Here is an 18,959-nt window from a genome sequence, read left to right as displayed (position 1 = left end):
TAGAAGTATAAAGTTAATTGAAGATACTGCAGAATGCTGAGTTTTGATATGAAATTAAAGATTCTGAAGAGGATGGCTCTGGGAAACAAGATTATGACAGAAATTTGCAATACATAATATGTACTGTCTAGAGAGGGATAAATTAAAAGAATGAGAAGAACATTAACTCTTTTTGGACTTCCAGTATCAAACTCTGTTCAGGACTCCTCATCTGCTTCTATGATGTCCTTCTATTTTGGGATGTACCTCATTCTGTCTTATATTTTGTTTATGGTTAAACAGATTTTTGAGTTCTTCAAAGGTGAAGATCTTATTATATACATCTTTGTATTTGTTTGTCTCTTATACTTGATAAATATTTTTTCAAAAGACGTGAATTTACAGGGAAAGGAAGCACTTGCACCAAAGTACTACTCTCTAGACTTACTGTCTTTCTTGGGGTTTTAGGGAGATAGTAGTTATAGATTCTAGAATTAGATTCCTAGAATCTAGAATAATAAAGAAAAACTGTGCTTGACCCCCCCCCCTTCTACAGACTTGGTGCAAATTCCATTTATAAAACATTAACCTATTAGACAGCCACTACCTATTTAGGAATAATACAGTATGTGTAGTAGAGAAACACTTGATTTGCAATTAGAGGAATATTAAAACCTGGTTCCTTCATTTGTTTGCCATGTGGAATTAAGAAAATAGGTTTAACTCTTTTGAACTCCATGTTTTTTCACATATAAAATTAGGATAACAATTCTTACTTCATGGAGAAGATGAAATGAGATAAGATAGATGAAAGTGCTTTGTAAACTGTGAAGTTATATAAATGTTAGTGAAACATTCTATTTCATCTACACCTAACTACTTTGTTATTATAATAATGTTCTATCTTTTTTGTTGTTGTTGTTTCTATTCTTTTTTTTAAGTAATTTGTGGGAAAGAAAGTGTTCAGAGAAATAAAGAACATGATCAGCATGCATACACACAAATGTGTCTGCAGAGAAATACATAGAATTTATTGAGTATAAATGGGCCCTCTGAACACAGGTTGTGGGGAGGGACACCAACCACATCTCAAGGAGACCTAGAAATATATATTCTAGATTTGGTAAATCTCTTTCCAAGGAAGTATCTTTTGGTGGCTAATACAGGAAGAAAACTACTCTACCCATAGCTCCCTTGTCTCCACTACCAAACCCCTTGCCCAGGCACCCTTACCACTATCCCCATGTCAGAAATGTTGGTATATCAAGGAAAATACCAAATGGGCTTTTTAAAGGCATGAATACAGTGTGTTCTGATTTTTACGATACCAACATGATCTCGGCAATGAGAATGATAAAAAAATGAAGAAAAAGCTAATCTTACTATCATTTCCAATCCCTAACTTGTCAGTCATTTCTGCCATGTCTCATAAAAGGTTATATTTAGATTTTTTTCTAAAATTTCCTAAATGATTTTCAATTTTTAGAAGTGATTTTATGCTTTATGTTTTCTTTTTAGGATCCAAATAACTTAAATTTATGTTTATAAATAAGTCATGGGTTATTACATAATAGGTACAATATATAACTGGTATTTTTTTATTTTAAGATACCTAGAGCCATTCCATGTTAATTTATGTTGAAACCATTTCTCTTCTTAAAGACAAACTTGGGCAGTAAAATAGAAATTAACAGTTATGCCACCTGATTTAATACAAGATTATTTTTTAAAATGTTTTTCTCTATAATATCATTATCAAAATGCATTAATAATGTATTCATATATGGGAAAGCACAGAAAAAAATTGAATTAGAAGTCCAACTATGTTCAGGTACCCTGTGAAGTGATTTACTTACTCTATCACATAATACTTTAATACCCTTGCAAGGTAAATATGATCATCCCTGTGAAATAAGATGATAAGATAGATTCAAAAAAATTGCCACACAATGTTACATAAGTAATTATACAGCTAGTTGAAATTTCAACCCAGATCCATCTGATTCCAAAGGTTGTGCGTCTGGCTGTGCATAAATAGAAGACAAATGTATTCATTAGTATGCTTTGGGTTTTCAGTAATAGAAATCCCAACTCAAATTTGTTAAATAATAAAGGAGACTTTTGGCTAACAACTGATTAGCCCAGTAGTAAGGTGGGCATCAGGTAAGGTTTAGTCATGGCTCCTATCCTGTTTCTCTGCGATTTTCTCACCTTCATCTCTCCTTTATATATCAGCTTTATCCTTAGGCTGATTTTCTCATGAGTAAGACACAATTGCTGGAAGTACTCAGGGCTACAGGCTTTCTTTTTCACATTCAAGGAGAGAAAACATCACTTCTCACAGGTCTACCCATGGACCAAAAGTCTGAACTTTGCTCTGATCTGTCCAACTTGAACGAATTATTTTGATTAGGTGGATGCCTGTGCTGACTGGCACAGATCTGAATTTCTTCCCTTCCCTGAACAATGACAAGGATGTGACCTGGTGGTAGTTAATCCCACCTAAATTGCATGACTGCTATGCAATGGGCAAGGATTGGTTCCACAAGGGAAAACCTTAGAATGGCCAGGAAGGGGGAAGAAAGGGAATGGAGTCTGAGTAGATAGCCAAAAAATATTCATTACCGCATATTATGTAAAGAGTTCATACTCAGTATGAGCTTACCATAAAAGGGATAAACTAAAATGAATTTTCACTTTCACACAGCAATTCTACTTCTAGTATTTTATCCCATAGAAATACAAAAATGTACAGAGATATAAAGATACTTATTGTATCATAGTTTTTAATAGGAAAAGATTGGAAATAGGTTAAATTATGATAGCTCAATACAATGGAAAGATACTATCTCAATAGCTGTTGAAAAGAATGAGATAGATCTATAGGTGCTGGCATGAAAAGACTCACAACATAATTTTATGTGAAAAATGCATGTTGTAGGAAAATCTGTAATGAGATTCTATTTTTGCACATATATATTTGTATATGTATAGGGAAAAGCCTGGAGAGAGACACAACAAACTATTAATAGTGGTTTCCTGTGGAGAGAGAAAATGGGGAGGGGAAGTCTTCGCTTTTTACAAACTTTTATATGTTTTTTTTTTTTTAGGAAGATTGGCCCTGAGCTAACATCTGTTGCCAATCTTCCTCTTTTTTCTTTTTTCTCCCCAAAGCCCCAGTACATAGTTGTATATCCTAGTTGTAGGTCCTTCTATTTCTTCTATGTGGGACGCTGCCTCAGCACGGCTTGATGAGCAGTGAGTAGGTCTGCCCTCAGGATCCAAACCAGTGAACCCCAGGCTGCCGAAGCAGAATGCACGAACTTACCACTGTGCCACTAGGCTGGCCACATAAACTTTTACATCACTTGAACTTTGTTTTTACCAAAAGCATAAATTTGTTTTAAAATTAAAAGGGTAAAAATATTCACATAAATTTCCTTAATTGGAAAATGTCGTTTTTTAATTATATGTAATACATGCAATAATGGGGAAGAAATTTACGTGAGTAATGAGTCTAATCGGTTGTATGATAGTATTAAAAGAAAAATCTTCCAGTTCATTCTCCCCTTCACCCAAGTATTTGTGGGGAGTGTGCAGAAAAGAGTTAACACAGCAGGCCTGAGTCTGCAAGAATGGCTGGTGTCTGAGAATTCGAATGATAAACAGTTTCCTACATTGATATAAAACTTCCCCTAAATGATGAGAGTGGCTCACTGTGCCTAAACCGTTTGCGCAAACAATACGGTTTATGTTAAGCACCTGCTTTCCTTCTGGTAGTCTGGAATTTTGGTATGTGTTAGGCAGAGACTACCTACATGATCAGCCCCAATAAAAACCCAAGTACTGAGTTTTTGGTGAGTGTCCCTGGTAGACATTTCACACATGTTGTCAGAACTCATTACTTGGGCCGGCCTGGTGGCTTAGCAGTTAAGTGTGCGCGCTCTGATGCTGGCGGCCCGGGGTTCGGATCCCGGGCGCGCACCGACGTACCGCTTCTCTGGCCATGCTAAGGCCGCGTCCCACATACAACAACTAGAAGGATGTGCGACTATGACATACAACTATCTACTGGGGCTTTGGGGGAAAAATAAATAAATAAATAAAATTATTTAAAAAAAAACTCATTACTGGAGGAATTAAGTGCATCCTGTGTTGACTCCACTGAGAGAAGACTCTTGGAAGCTGGTGCCTGGTTTCCTCCAGCCTTAGCCCCACGCACCTTTTCCCTTTGCTGATTTTGCTTTGTATCCTTTTGCTGTAATAAATCACAGCTGTGAGTGTGACTATATATATGCTGAGTCCTGTGAGTGCACTTAGCAAATCACCACACCTGGAGGTCACCTTGGGGATCTTCAACTTGCAGGGACTTTAAGATAAATAGACATTACAGTGCCTGCCCTCATAAACTTGTATTCTAATTTAGCTAGATCAGACATATATATGTGATACATTTAAATGATAATATAAGATAATAACTAATTAAAGGTTCAGATGAATGATATAGACCATAAATTCTGAAAGGAGTTCAGATAAATATAAGTAGGTATCTTTGGAGCAGTATTGAACAAAGAGTAAGTATTTAAACAAAGCTGGGAGGGACGAAGGGGACGTAATACAGACTGAAACACTAACAAAGAGAGTAAATGGAGAAACTGAGGTATACTTCCAGAATATAGGAATTGAGCCTGTCTGACAAGATGGGAAGGAGGGTCTCAAGGATAAAGAAGACTTTCTGAAACCACTGCAGTTGGTAGAAACCACCCTTGAAAACAGACAACTCCTTTTACGTGCCCCAACATCTACCCAGTGCTAACAGTTCCCATTACTCTGCTTTTTTTTTTTTTTTTTGTGAGGAAGATCAGCCCTGAGCTAATGTCCATGCCAATCCTCCTCTTTTTGCTGAGGAAGACTGGCCCTGGGCTAACATCTGTGCTCATCTTCCTCAGCTTTATGTGGGACGCCTCCACAGCATGGCCTGACAAGCGGTGCCTCGGTGTGCGCCTGGGATCCGCACCCGGGCCACCAGCAGTGGAGCACACACACTTAACCGCTATGCCACGGTGCCGGCCCCCCATTATTCTGCTTTTCATGCTAGAGTAAACACACCCTGCCTACCATAAGTATAGAAATGTAATATTATATTTATATAACCAAGTACTTTGAGAGTGTTGATTGAATACACCCTCTGATAACCTAGACTGCCGTTCTAGGGTATTCATTTAAAATTCTACATTAACTGACTCTGCTTATGCTTCCACAGCATCACAGCTTTAAAATTCAAGTTAAGCAGGTTGGGTAACAATTTCTACTCTTACACCTACTACTCTTACACCGCCTATTTCAAAAACATGAGCTCGTTCACACTTTCACTGGTAACAAATCCTCCGTCAACTAGAGAATCTCATACTGACATCTCAGTTTTTTTGATTTGTCTGTTTGTTTTTAAATTTTGAGCCAATATCGCGTAAGCAATAGATTTCACGTAAAAATTCAGAATTCTCATTTCTCTTGAAATGTTTTAAAAACCTGACAACAGTAGGCCACATTTCTGAAAGGCAAAAATCAGCTGGAGCTGAGTAACAGCTGTCCCATTTAATAAGGGGATGCCACTCTCCAGCTTCTCATGGTCTCCATCATGCACATCATACATGCATTTTTGAATTCCACAGCCACACTTGGAACTCATATATCTTATATGTCTGACCACTGTTGCTAGTCGCTATTTGAGTTTGTTGGCCACTGCATTAGGCTATAAACTTGATCTTACTCCCTACTATAATCCTGGCACCTTACTCATTGCCTGGCATGTTGTCTGTGCTTAATAGCTACTTGTTGAACAAATGAATGAATAATATGTGCCACAATGTGGACTCAATACAGGGAAATGATTTTGTCCACAATTATGTTTTTGCTTATTAACACAGGTATAGGGTAATAATCCTCTAATTGTTGCTGTACTCCTCCTATCCCTCACTTCCAACCATGCCTTTTTTTTTTTTTAGATTTTTTTTTATTTATTCAGTTTTTTTTCCCCCCAAAGCCCCAGTAGATAGTTGTATGTCATAGGTTCACATCCTTCTAGTTGCTGTACATGGGACTCGACTCGGCCTCGCGTTGGACGGAGAAGTGGTGCCTCGGGGCGCTCCCGGGATCCGAACCCGGGCCGCCAGCATCAGAGCGCGCGCACTTAACCGCTAAGCCACGGAGCCGGCCCCCAACCATGCCTTTTAATTTGTTTCTCTCTTTTAAGTTTTCTGCCTTCTTCACAATCAGTCATTTCTTCTCTTGGTTCTAGGTGTGCCATTTTATTTTATTTTATTTTTTTAATTTAAAAGAGCTCCTTAGGGGCCGGTCCCGTGGCTGAGCGGTTTAAGTGTGCGTGCTCCGCTGCTGGCGGCCCGGGGTTCAGAACCCCGGGCGCGCACTGACGCACTGCTTCTCCGGCCATCCCACATACAGCAACTAGAAGGATGTGCAGCTGTGACATACAACTATCTACTGGGGCTTTGGGGGAAAAAATAAATTAATTTAAAAAATTAAAAAAAAATAAATAAAAATAAAAGAGGTCCTTAATATCTGTCATTGGCCCCTGCTCCCAATAATCCAGCATCTCGCAAGCTGAAGGTTTGGGGAATTCTTTTTTTTTTTTTAAAGATTTTATTTTATTTATTTTTTTCCCCCCAAAAGCGCGTCAGTGTGCGTCCGGGATGCCACCGGGCAGGCCCTGGGGAATTCTTTAGAAGAAAAGTAGAGCTGAAATATCCAAAACACTATTTGGTGATAGTCACTTTGTAAATAAATTAATGGGTTAAAGTGATAAAGTGACTGAATGTCCTGGATTAGTTAGCACAGTACTCAGCTCCTCCTTTTTGTCCTGGTGAAACTGGCCCAGATTCCATCCAGGATTAAGTGTCCTGCAAGTTCTTACCATCTGAAACCTGGGAGGCTGTCACACTGTAAATTATATGGCTGAGAAGGTTAGGATACACAGTTCAGGCAGATTATAAGGACAGGGTAACATCCAGGCACTATTTTTCTTGAGAAAAATTTAGGAAGATATTAATTCAGAAAATGGATTTGACTGGGATATAATTCCAAGAGACAGGACATGTGGATTGAGACTACTAAAAATTGAGATCCCAGTAGAGTCTGAATTCTGGAATGGCATTGCAGGTTTAAGAGACAAAAACAAAATTTATTTGAGGCCTCTTACGTTGCTGATATTATGCTGGAGGTTTTAGATGTACTCTTTCGTTTTCTAATTTAATTCTTATTCCACTCATTTTACAGAAGAGTTAACTAGTTAAAGAACTTGTTCCATATCACACAACTAATAAGTGGCAGAACCAGAATACCAACCCCAGTCTTTCTGACTCTTAATCCCATATTTTTACTATACAAAAAATTGACAAAGTTACAGAATAGCACAGTCAATATTAAGCACAACTGGATAGCTGAGACTTAGCAAGTGGAGGCCAGAGGCCAGAAATTCAACACCTGGATGCCAAGGAATGAAAGATCACTCCTGTCCCAGGGGCTAGAGATATATTTATTTCATAATTAATAAAATACAAACAGACAATGTAAAAAGTGATTTTCTTTAGAAGCTTAGATTTTTACCTTAAGACCCTGAAGTCGTGACAAGAGATTTTCACACATTGAGGCATATGGGCTAACTATTCAGGTTCAAAACTGATTTGGCTTGAACTAAAGAAGCCTGACTTATGGCCTATCAAACATACATTGTACATCTGCTTTAACTATTAAAGTAAAGAATGCAGTCTCTTAAGATAAGAATGCATACTTCGCCTTATAGCCCTATTGGTAACACCCTATTGGTAAAGCCCTATTGGTAACTCCGGGATTAGTCCCTTTCCTGACATCAGGGTCATGTTGACCTGCCAATTTGCAACTAAATACCCCTTTGAAACTTGGATAAAAATGTATCTTGGGTGTGTTTAATGTATGTTCTCAGTTCTAAAAAGATATAAGACTGTACTGAAAACCATGCTTCTCCGGAATGCTTTCTAAGGTGTTCCCAGGCTATAATCCTCACTCTGGCTCGAGTAAAACTTACCTTATTTCTCTTATCTATAGAATGGTTATTGGTTATTTGTGTTGACAATGCCCACAACAATTCCTTCCATCCCTATATATACATGCCCCTTTGCAATGTGACTTTGCCACTCCTCCATCAAGATGTAGAATTTATTTTCCCAGCTCTTACATTGGAGTTCACCTTGTGACTTGCTTCAACAACAGAATGCTGCAGAAATGACCTTGTGCAGCTTTCGAGTTTAGACTTCAAAAGGCCTTGCAGCTTCCACTCACTCTCTTGGAAGCCAGATTGCTGTGTAAAGAAGGCTGAAATATCTTGCTGGAGACACACACCCCAGTCAATAGCCACACCAGCATCTGGACGTGTGAGTAAGGATAGCTAGGCAACTCAGCCCCAATCAAGCCATCAGATGACTGCATCCACATGAATGACTCTAGGCAAGGCCAGCAGAACCACCCAGCTGCACCCAGCCCACATTGCTGACTCATAGAATTATGAGTAACCAAATGACTGTCATCTTAAGCCAGTAAGTTTGAGAGTGGTTTATTACGTAGCAACAGACATCTACAACAATCACTATGTTTGAATTGTTTTTCAAATTATTAATGTTTATTAAACGAGTACCATAAGTGAGGCATCAGGCTAGGTGCAGAAAGCAAGCTAAAATGTGTCAAGTTTGGCTACTGCCTTGAAATAAGTTTATAATCTATATCAGGAGGTGATAAAGTATTTATAATTTTATTTATTTATTTATTTTTTCCCCCAAAGCACCAGTAGATAGTTGTATGTCATAGCTGCACATCCTTCTAGTTGCTGTATGTGGGACGCGGCCTCACCATGGCCGGACAAGCGGTGCATCGGTGCGCGCCCGGGATCCGAACCCGGGCCGCCAGCAGCGGAGCGCGCACGCTTAACCGCTAAGCCACGGGGCCGGCCGTGATAAGGTATTTAAATAACTATCACACAAGGCAATATATTAGAAGAACCATACAGTAACACAACCACATTGTCATAAGAATTTAAAAATAGGATCATTTCTGCTGGAGGTGATAAGGGAAAGATTTATCAAGAAGATAACATCAGAGTTAAGCCTTGAAGGATTTTGACAGTGGAAGTAGGAAGACAAGTAATTCTAAGGGAAAGAAGAATGGGTTGAGATAATTGTGGGAAAGAGGTAAAAATGCTCAGAAACTTGCCAGTAGTTCATTTTAGTTGGATTATAGTATATGTGAAGATGTGGGAGAACCATTCAACAAATATCAAGCAGCAGCTTCATTCCGGGCACTGCCTACTACTCTGTTATTATGTAATAGATGTGACAGCTGAACCATAAACGTGGAAGCTGTCACTAGTCCAAGATCTCGGCAAGTGGTGGAGCAGGAATCTGAATGCAACCAGTCTGACTCCAGAACCACTCTACTATTGGGTCATGTCTTGGCCAAGTTAAAAAGTTAGTTACTTAATAAAAAAAAAACAAAACTGGCACCAAACTAAATATCCATTTTACCAGTTGAATGGTAAAATAAATTGTGGTAAATTCATATAATGGAATACTATATAACAGTGAAAATAAATGTACTATAGCTATACAAATCAACAAGGAAGAATCTCAAACACTTAAATATTGAGCAGAAGAAGCTAATTAAGAAGAATACAAGTGTTATCGAACCAAAGTGAGTTCACTCCCTGGTGAGTTAAAATCAGTCTCTCCACCAGAAGTAGTCACACAACATAAAGTATATTTACAGCAAATAGGATACTATGTGGAATCATTTCCAGCGTCATGGCTCTCCCCAGCAGGGGACAGCAGGGGCCTTTTATTTCAGATGGGTAATGAATACTCAAGAGGGAGAGATGGCTATTTGCTTGCGCAGGCTCAGTTGGAAAACATGCTTCCAAACACACTGCACGTAAAGGTAATAAGGCCTAAACTCCTCCCAGAGAGAACTTAGCGTTAAAAACGACTCAAAAGTCATAGGCGTGCTCTTGTGGTGGGGCTTGGTCTCATTCAGGGTGGTTGGTGATTGCATCTCTTAATATAACAACAAGAAAAAAACAACTTGGAGAAACAGTTAAATGCTTCTGAAACCTCCCTTGTGTTCCTTGGGGCCATTAGTCGGTGACACATGCTGTATGATTACATTCGTATAAGGTCAAAACCAGGCAAAACTATACCATATATTGTTTAGAGATCCATACATACATTGCAAAACCAAAATGAAAGGCAAAGGAATGATGAGTACAAAATTCAGGATAGTGGCTTCCTCCAGAGGGGGAGAAAAGAGATTGAGATTAGGGAGGGGCTCAGAGAGTGCTTCAAGAAACCAGTGACATTAGTTATTCTTAAACTGGATGCTGTTTGCTTTATTCTTTTTCTTTCAATTATGCATATGTTATATACATCTTGTTTACATGATACATGTATAACAGATTTCACACAGCAACAAAAAAAAAGTACTATGGGGTTCAAAAGAGAGAAGTCAGGAATTGAAATGAATCAGACATAAAAAAGAGGGCATTTCAAAATGAGAAACTGGCAGAAGCACAGAGGCAGGAAAAGGAGTGAGGAGTAGTAGGATAGAAACAGGGAGTACGTCATTTTTGCAGTAGCCTGTGTTTGTGGGGAAGTAGTGGTGGGGAAAAAATAAAGTGGTGGCCAGAATGTGGAGATTCTTCGAAGCTGGCAGAAGCATTTGTAAACCTCACACTGTAAACAATGGGGACTTTATATCATTTAGGATTTCTCAGTTTTAGGCAACAAGAAACAATTATGGCTAACCCAAGTAAAAAGAGAAAGAGAAGAGAGAAAAAAAGGCAGAGTTAGATGGAGAGAGAGAGAGAAGGGAACAAGAAAGGAAGAGGGAGAAACAGAGAAATAGACTGAATAGTTTATCAGGTAGGTTACATTATCAAGTCCAGGAACCTGGCCACTCTGGTGATCTCAAATAAGATGAACTGATAGATCAGCTCTTTAGAGCACTCAGTTCTGTCACCAACTAGCGCCCTGAGGAACTCAGGGGTGGGTTTGGAATCATTTAACTGTTTTTATGTTAAAGAGACACAATCAGCAACAACCCTGAAGCTAACCAAGCCTCCTTACAAGAGCTATGCCCATGACCTTGCCTTAATTTTATTTTTATTTTATTTATCTTTTTTGTGAGGAAGATCAGCCCTGAGCTAACATCCATGCCAATCCTCCTCTTATTGCTGAGGAAGACTGGCCCTGGTCTAACATCTGTGCTGATCTTCCTCCACTTTATGTGGGATGCCGCCACAGCCTGGCCTGACAAGCAGTGCATTGGTACACGCCCGGGGTCTGAACCCTGGCCGCCAGGAGCGGAGCGCATGCACTTAACCACTATGCCACGGGGCTGGCCCCTTGCCTTAATTTTAATACGAAGATCTCTTCAGGAGGAGATTAAGCCTCATTACTGTAATCTGCAGTGTATGCGGAAGCATGTTTTCCAACTGAGCCTGTGCAAGCTAATACCTGCTCCCTTTTGAATATTCATTCCCCAAGGGAAATAAAAGTTCCTGCTTCCCTTTGTTTGGGGATGCCATGACTTTGGAAATGATTCCTCATGGCCTCCTATTTGCTGCAAACACACTTTGTGAGACAATTCCACTGGTGTAAAGTCTTATTTAACTCACCAGGAGGCGAGCCCACTTGGTTCGGTGTCTGTTCCTACTATCTTCTCTCCTAGTGTGTCTCCATCCAAGATTCCAGTTCCAAGGTGAGTATGATTAACCTAGCATTTCCACCTCTGTGATCTGGGAGGCGAGGATCAGCAGCTCTTTAGAATTCAAGCAGCAGAGGTGAGTAGGTAGTTCCCCAAAGTAAGGGATGTTGAGTAGTTGGGAAAAAATAAGGTCCAGTCTGGATTTCTCAGTAAACCATGCGATGACCACTGTGCAAAACCCAAGGATTCCCTTATTTTTTTTTTTTTTTCCCCCAAAGCCCCAGTAGATAGTTGTATGTCATAGTTGCACATCCTTCTAGTTTCTGTATGTGGGATGCGGCCGCAGCATGGCTGGAGAAGCGGTGCGTCGGTGCGAGCCCGGGATCCGAGCCCCGGCCGCCAGCATCGGAGCGCACGCACTTAACCACTAAGCCACAGGGCCGGCCCCAAGGATTCCCTTATTGAAACAGATTAATTCTTCAGATTAGACGTCTCAACAGGTACAAATTTAATTAAATCTCTGGAATCGTGACTACATTCCATCGAGCTAACATTTTCGTTTTGGGTGACCTTAAGTTTGTACATCTCTACAATTGCTCCCTTCTCAGACAATAATTCCCAGATTGGTACCCATTACTTCCGTGATGGAACTCAGATCAATCATCCTTTGCGGAAGATTGGCAGAAAATGCTGAAAGAAATATAACAAAACGATGACACTGCGAGATAGGACCTCTGCGAACAAGCCGAGCGAACCCAACACGCAGCTGTCCCTTCCGTGAATTAATAACCAAGCTTCCCTGCTAAAGAGCTCCCAGGGGCAGCGAAGCCCGCAGAGCGACGGGTCCCTGGGGACGACGTCGGCCGAACTGCACATTGGGAATTGTAGTTCTGCGGGGACAGGACCCACTGGCGGGCGCTGCACACGCGCAGGAGGATCTCAGGTCAACAAAGACGGCGCCGGGCGCGCGCGCGCGCCGGAGAAAGATACGAGAGGGCGTGCGCGTGGCCGCAGCTCTGAGCTACCAGGCGGCTGAGAGGACTGAGAGAGGGAGGGGCAGGAGCCACCGACCGCAGGAGGAGGAGAAGGGGTTGTGCTCTTGGCCTAGCGAGGAGAAAGAGGCGGGGCCGGCGAGCAGCGCGTGGAGGTGCCGAGCTCCTGGGACCGGCGGGCGCGCGGGGGTCTGTGGCCCTCGCCGTCCCAGTGGCCGCCGCCGTCGCTTGGTCGCCGTCGGTCTGCGGGGAGGCAGGTTATGGCGGCGGCGGCAGTGGGAGCTGTGAATGAATTCTCCGGGTGGACGAGGGAAGAAGAAAGGCTCCGGCGGCCCCAGCAGCCCGGTGCCTCCCAGGCCTCCGCCCCCCTGCCTGGCCTCCGCCCGTCCCGCCCCCAAGCCGGCCCCTCCGCCCGACTCGCCGCATAAGCGGAACCTGTACTACTTCTCCTACCCGCTGTTCGTAGGCTTCGCGCTGCTGCGTTTGGTCGCCTTCCACCTGGGGCTCCTCTTCGTGTGGCTCTGCCAGCGCTTCTCCCGCGCCCTCATGGCCGCCAAGAGGAGCTCCCGGGCCACGCCAGCGTCGGCCTCGGCCTCGCCCCCGGCGCCCGTGCCGGGCGGGGAGGCCGAGCGCGTCCGAGCCTTCCACAAACAGGCCTTCGAGTACATCTCCATTGCCCTGCGCATCGATGAGGACGAGAAAGGTAACTGGGGGGCTGGGGGAGGGGGCGGCGGCGCCGGGGAGAAAGCAGTGGGGTCGCCGACGGAGGGCAACACCTGCGTCCCTTTCCTGCAGGAGCGGGCGCTGCAGCCCCGGAATTGATCTGCCCTGCAGTTAGATCCTTGTCCTCTGCGATTCTCGGTTAAAATCTTTTAGAGCACCCTAGGAGTTGACTTTGTTTCAGACACCAGCCTTCCCGTACACTTCTGCATGACCCAAGTCCCTGTGAGACACCCAGACTTGCTGGTGACAGTGACAGTTGTCCTAGAGTGACCACACGGCTCCTTTCTAGCACTGTAAATAGTGTGTGGCTTCCTCTGAGCCAGGTTTCCAAAGGTTTTGATATCGAAGAAGCTGTGCCTTGTTAGAGGCTTTTAATGAAAGCAGAGTACTGTAGTGTCAGACAAAAAGAACAAGTGGTGACTTAATTTTGAAAGGAACAGCAGCATGTGATTGCAGCTGAATCGGCATTATTTTTTTTTAAGTTTCATGACAGTCATTTTATCAATGTAATGACTCCTAAGTATTTTTCAGTAAAATTCTATTTTCACATAAAATTTTTGGGTCTGGTTGATTTGATTTCATCTACATCAGTGTTCCAAGGTAGTCTCTAAGTTTCTAAATTGAAATGTTAAATGAATGACTAGGATAAACTTATACATGTCATTTTACAATAAAACTTAAAACAAAGATTTATATTTCTGAATGAAAGCAAGGATACTGCATACTTGAGATTTCTTTTAAGTTAACGTTTTTTAGTCTTTCTGTGTACCAGGCACCGTGCTCTTAGCTTTGCATGTGTTGTCTCTTTAACCCTGGCAAGTACCCTATGAGGTGAAGGTACTGTTAGTATCAGCATTTTACAGATGAACAAACAGAGGCTCAAAAGATTAAAGCATTCATTCCAAACCTTGGCTAATTGCTAATGAAAATTTTTTTGTGGAAGATTATAAATGAAGTTAGAAGGAGTCTTATGACATTTTGAAAATCCCTCCTTTTGTCCCTAACTCCAATATGCTGAGGTCTTCTATTCCCTTTAACTACCAAAGAACACTTTTCTACCACACCTCAATTAGGTACTCACTTGCATCGTCCATTAGTTAAAAAAAAAAAAAAAAAAAAGCAATCTGCAGTTCATTTGTAGTGTTTCTCTCCACCACCCACTGCAGAAACTATTCTAGAATTTCAGTTTTGTTGAACTCTATTTCCTTTCTGCAGCCTAGGAGTGAGAAGTAGGATTTAAGGAAAGAGACAGGTATTCATGGTTTTGGAGTGAAATGACAGAGTGGAGGTTAAGAGAGTTCAAAGAAGAAGACACATTTAAGGAAGGAATACCATGTGTTTGTGGAAGGAAGTCTTTTGATAATTGCTTCAGTCTTTACCACCTCTTAGGAATATCCAGGAATCTCTTGGGAGAGGATGAAGAAGGGTATCATCATCCCTTCCTAGAGAAGCACTGTTTTATTGCAGTATCCTATTACAATAGGGTCCTCTAGAGTTTTCTAATTTAGGTCAAAAGATGTTTTAGAATAGAGGGAATAAGTTTAAAGGTAGATTAATTATTGTATTTAAGAAGAGAATGCCAGAAAATACAAGGAAATTTTAGTTAACACTACATGATGGGAGTTGGGAGGTAGGATAGGAAGAGAGGTCAAGGAAAACCTACTTAAAAAAAAAAAACAACCCTAGGCTCTTAGATTTAAAGAGAAATCAGGGGCCGGCCCCGTGGCTTAGCGGTTAAGTGCGCACGTTCCGCTGCTGGCGGCCGGGGTTTGGATCCCGGGACTGCACTGATGCATCGCTGCTGAGGCCGCGTCCCACATACAGCAACTAGAAGGATGTGCAGCTATGACAGACAACTATCTACTGGGGCTTTGGGGGGAAAATAAATAAATAAAATCTTTAAAAAAAATAAATAAATAAAAAAATAAAGAGAAATCAGTTCCATGTGAGGATAAGTGACAGAAGTAGAATTCAGACCTTCAGTTTCATGCTGGTAACTTATCTTTGAATATCCCATATATGCATATATCTGTTATATTTAAATCCTCTTAAAATATTTTTTAAGTATTAGTATTTTCAGCGATTTATGTACCACATATTTCACCCTTTCTGCTGATAATGTTTCCATTCAAAATTTTTGCTTTATTTATACCTTAGTTTCTAAAGTGGACATCACAATGGGCTATGATAGCTGTTTAGTTTGAGTCCTACAACTGATGCGTTATATGCCAAAATAAATCAGTTCAAAATGAAACAAATTGGTTATATATTCATTTCCTTTTAAAGTGAAGTAAAACTGAGTTTATATTGTCATGATTCTCTTCTACCTCAAATTTTTCCTTTAGCATATTGAAATTTTTTTATTTTAGTCTTAATCCAGTAGTTGCAAGAGAGTCTACATTTGAAGTCTCTTTGCCTCTCAGCCGTCCTTGACAATATAGAACTTAATTCCAAGAGATTTTCATTCTCACTCTTTCCCATGGCATCAAAATATAAATAAACAAATAGCAGTGAATAGAATAGGAACCTTCAAAGGTTTCCTGTGATAAACTGTTAATGGGCTAGTAATATGCACTGCCATTCCCTTAGCGACTTGACTTAGCTTCTAAATGTACTGAAAGCCAGTTTATTTCATCAGGTGAAGTGGGCTATTTCAGACTGTAGTGGTGTTAATTAATTGAAACATTTGGTGCCTTGAAATAATAAAAGTCAAATCTTATGTTAATAAAGTAGTGTATAAATGTGGTTTCTATCATAACTATGTTTTTTTTGAAATTCATTCTTTCTTATGGCATACTCAACTTTGACATTGAATTTTTCACGAAGGTCTAAATTTATCTGAAACCAAACTATTTTAAATGGGGAAGAATAGCACAGCAAATTCTTTTTACCTCATGTAAGATATGTGAGGTTTATTCATTAAAGCAAACATTTATTGGATACCAGTTAATTTGCACAGCTCTGCATTGTAGATGTTACTTGAGAAAAACTCAATTACTCCAGTGAGATGTGTTAGACAACATTTGTTTTTTGTTTTTTTTTTTGGTGAGGAAGATTAGCCCTGAGCTAACATCCGTTGCTGATCCTCCTCTTTTTGCTGTGGAAGATAGGCCGTGGGCTAACATCTGTGCCCATCTTCCTCTACTTTATATGTGGGACACCTGGCACAGCATGGCTTGATAAGTGGTATGTAGGTCTGTGCCCGGGATCCGAACCCACAAACCCTGGGTGGCTGAAGCGGAGCCACTGGGCCGGCCCTGGGCCAACATTTGTTTGTTTTGTTTTGTTTTGTTTTGTGAGGAAGATTAGCTCTGAGCTAACATCTGTTGCCAATCCTCCTCTTTTTGCTGAGGAAGACTAGCCCTGGGCTAAAATCTGTGCCCATCTTCCTCCACTTTATATGGGACGCCACCACAGCATGGCTGACAAGCGGTGTATCGGTGCACACCCTAGATTGGAACCCTGGGCCGCTGCAGCAGAGCACATGCACTTAACTGCTACACCACCAGGCTGGCCCCCAGACAACATTTGTTATGTGATTAAATGTGTGTGTATTTTCATGTATATTATATACATGAAAAATATATATTTTTTTCAAGGAGTTAAATAATTTTGTGGATATTTTCTTTAATTGTTGAACACCCTTGGAAAACTGATAACCTAAGATAGCCATTATAAAAATGGAGAAACTGAAATTTGAAGAGTGAACTCACAGTAGCAGGACCAGGAACAGAGACTAGGTGAACAGACTCATACTTTTATACTTTTTGTTTTATACTAAGCAGATTCTCTGTTTTGTAATGCTAGTAGTGAGCCCCTTGGAATACTTGGGGGAAAAGAGGAGACTGTAATGGTGATTCTTTGGATTAACCAGAATGTGACCTAACGTGTTTTATGTGGCTCCTGCAGGTAGACAAGCCTGAGATCTCCTAGGTAATACAGTGGTGCAGGTTCTTGAGGTGTGGTTCCATTACCTCAAGTATGTAGGGCCTTGACTGTAAGGGCCCAGTAGGTTGTATGCAAGAGAGAGAGCCAGTTTCTCAGGCTATTGTATGGCTGAAGAATCCTGCATCAAGGACAGAAATTGTCTAAATAAAATCCTTTTCTATTTATTTCTAGTCAGTTAATATTTAAAACAGCTGGTTTTAAAAAAAATTAATTGCCATATAATTTTGTAATTCCATGTAATCCAACCTTGTACTTTATTTAAAACACACACAAAATATTGCCTATCCACATCTATTTTCAGACGGTGAGGATAGGGAGTAGAAATCAGAAGTGCAGATTTGGTATACTGTCTTTTACTCCTAAGAACTACTAGATGTCATTTTGAAAAGATTGATTTCAGACAATTTCCTTGGGCGTAATCATTCTGCTTTAAAGTTTCCAGATTAGAACAAGGAAAGAATTATTCTGATGGATGCACATTCAGATAATATCATACTTTTCCCAAAGAATAACATTACCTTTATTAAATACACAATAAACATTTCACATTTCTCTTCAAGAATATTTAGTGGCATTTGTACTAAAGAGACAAAAAGGCAGCCAGTGTTAGGAACTTTATCCCTTGTTTTATTTATAGCTGTTTTTTATTGCAGTTTATATTTTTCCTAATGTAGAATATAGTTAAACCCTATAAACTCACCTGGTAACTAGATTCCTAAGATTATTGTTAGTCATCCTGATGACAATAAATGGATATTAAATTATTTAAGAAGCATCTTCCCTAATCCTTCCTGCCTCTTTTCCCATCTTATTCCCTGTGCTCCACCAACAGGTGAAGTTAGAGCAGTAGGAGAACTTGCTCCTCAACTGTGATTATGTTTGCTGGACCTTTACATGCACGCGCACACACACACGTGAACACCGGACCTTCACTACTACTTCACAGCTACTTCAAGTGTAGCTGGATTTTTGACTTCTGGCAAAGTATAGATTCTCTGCTTTTCTATTAGTTTTTCTCTCTCTTGACCTATAATACTCCTATGATACTCCTTCACCTATATAATACCAGTAAAGGTATTAATATGCTGATGTAGCGTTTTTTTCTCTTGCTTTGTGAATTATTAACAACTGCTCACACTAAACATCCTATGGAATAAAACATCTTTGAGCACACTCATATCTTAGCCGTTGTTCATTCTGGTAAATGAGGAAAGAAAAATGTCAAAATCTATCTGTGATTTTCTTGGAGACTGTTAAATGTTGTACAGCTATATAGGTATAGCATAGACTTGCTGTATTTATTCATTTTTGCTCTTCTGCAGATATTTTGTGCTAAAGTAGAGAGGGAGAGAATTAACTGTTTTTCTTAAGTGGGCTTTGTCAGTGCCCTTCAGTCAGCCGTCACTAGGAACACACACCTGTGGTTGAGCCAGTGGGATTTATTACTTATTGTAACCAGGGAGAACACACACCATGGGGAACCACGGTGCATCTTAGGAAAAGGGTGCTAGAAAAAAATTATTATAGGACTTGGGTTTGTATTAGGTGATTTTGAGGGGGATTTAAGGAAGCAGG

The 18,959-nt window shown here is 40.6% G+C and overlaps 1 protein-coding gene across 4 annotated transcripts in view; it reads left to right on the top strand.

The window, feature by feature from the left end:
* The first annotated feature begins 12,709 nt into the window (after positions 1-12,709).
* The window catches only part of SPAST (spastin), a 59,335-nt gene continuing 53,085 nt past the window's right edge, over positions 12,710-18,959 (top strand). Inside the window, exon 1 of one of the 4 annotated variants that reach the window (XM_087436947.1) lies at positions 12,710-13,416. In XM_087436947.1, coding sequence (XP_087293073.1) covers positions 13,002-13,416 — 415 coding nt within the window. In that variant the 5' untranslated portion in view covers positions 12,710-13,001. The remainder of the gene's footprint in view (positions 13,417-18,959) is intronic. The other 3 variants (XM_087436946.1, XM_014781289.2, XM_004418162.3) reach the window with 3 other exon arrangements.

This window comes from Ceratotherium simum, chromosome 11 (assembly GCF_057802395.1).
Source record: "Ceratotherium simum simum isolate JZ-2026a chromosome 11, ASM5780239v1, whole genome shotgun sequence".
In the NCBI taxonomy this organism is placed as follows: domain Eukaryota; kingdom Metazoa; phylum Chordata; class Mammalia; order Perissodactyla; family Rhinocerotidae; genus Ceratotherium; species Ceratotherium simum.
Note: the sequence above shows the minus strand (reverse complement) of the source record. Positions and strands in the feature narration are given on the sequence as shown.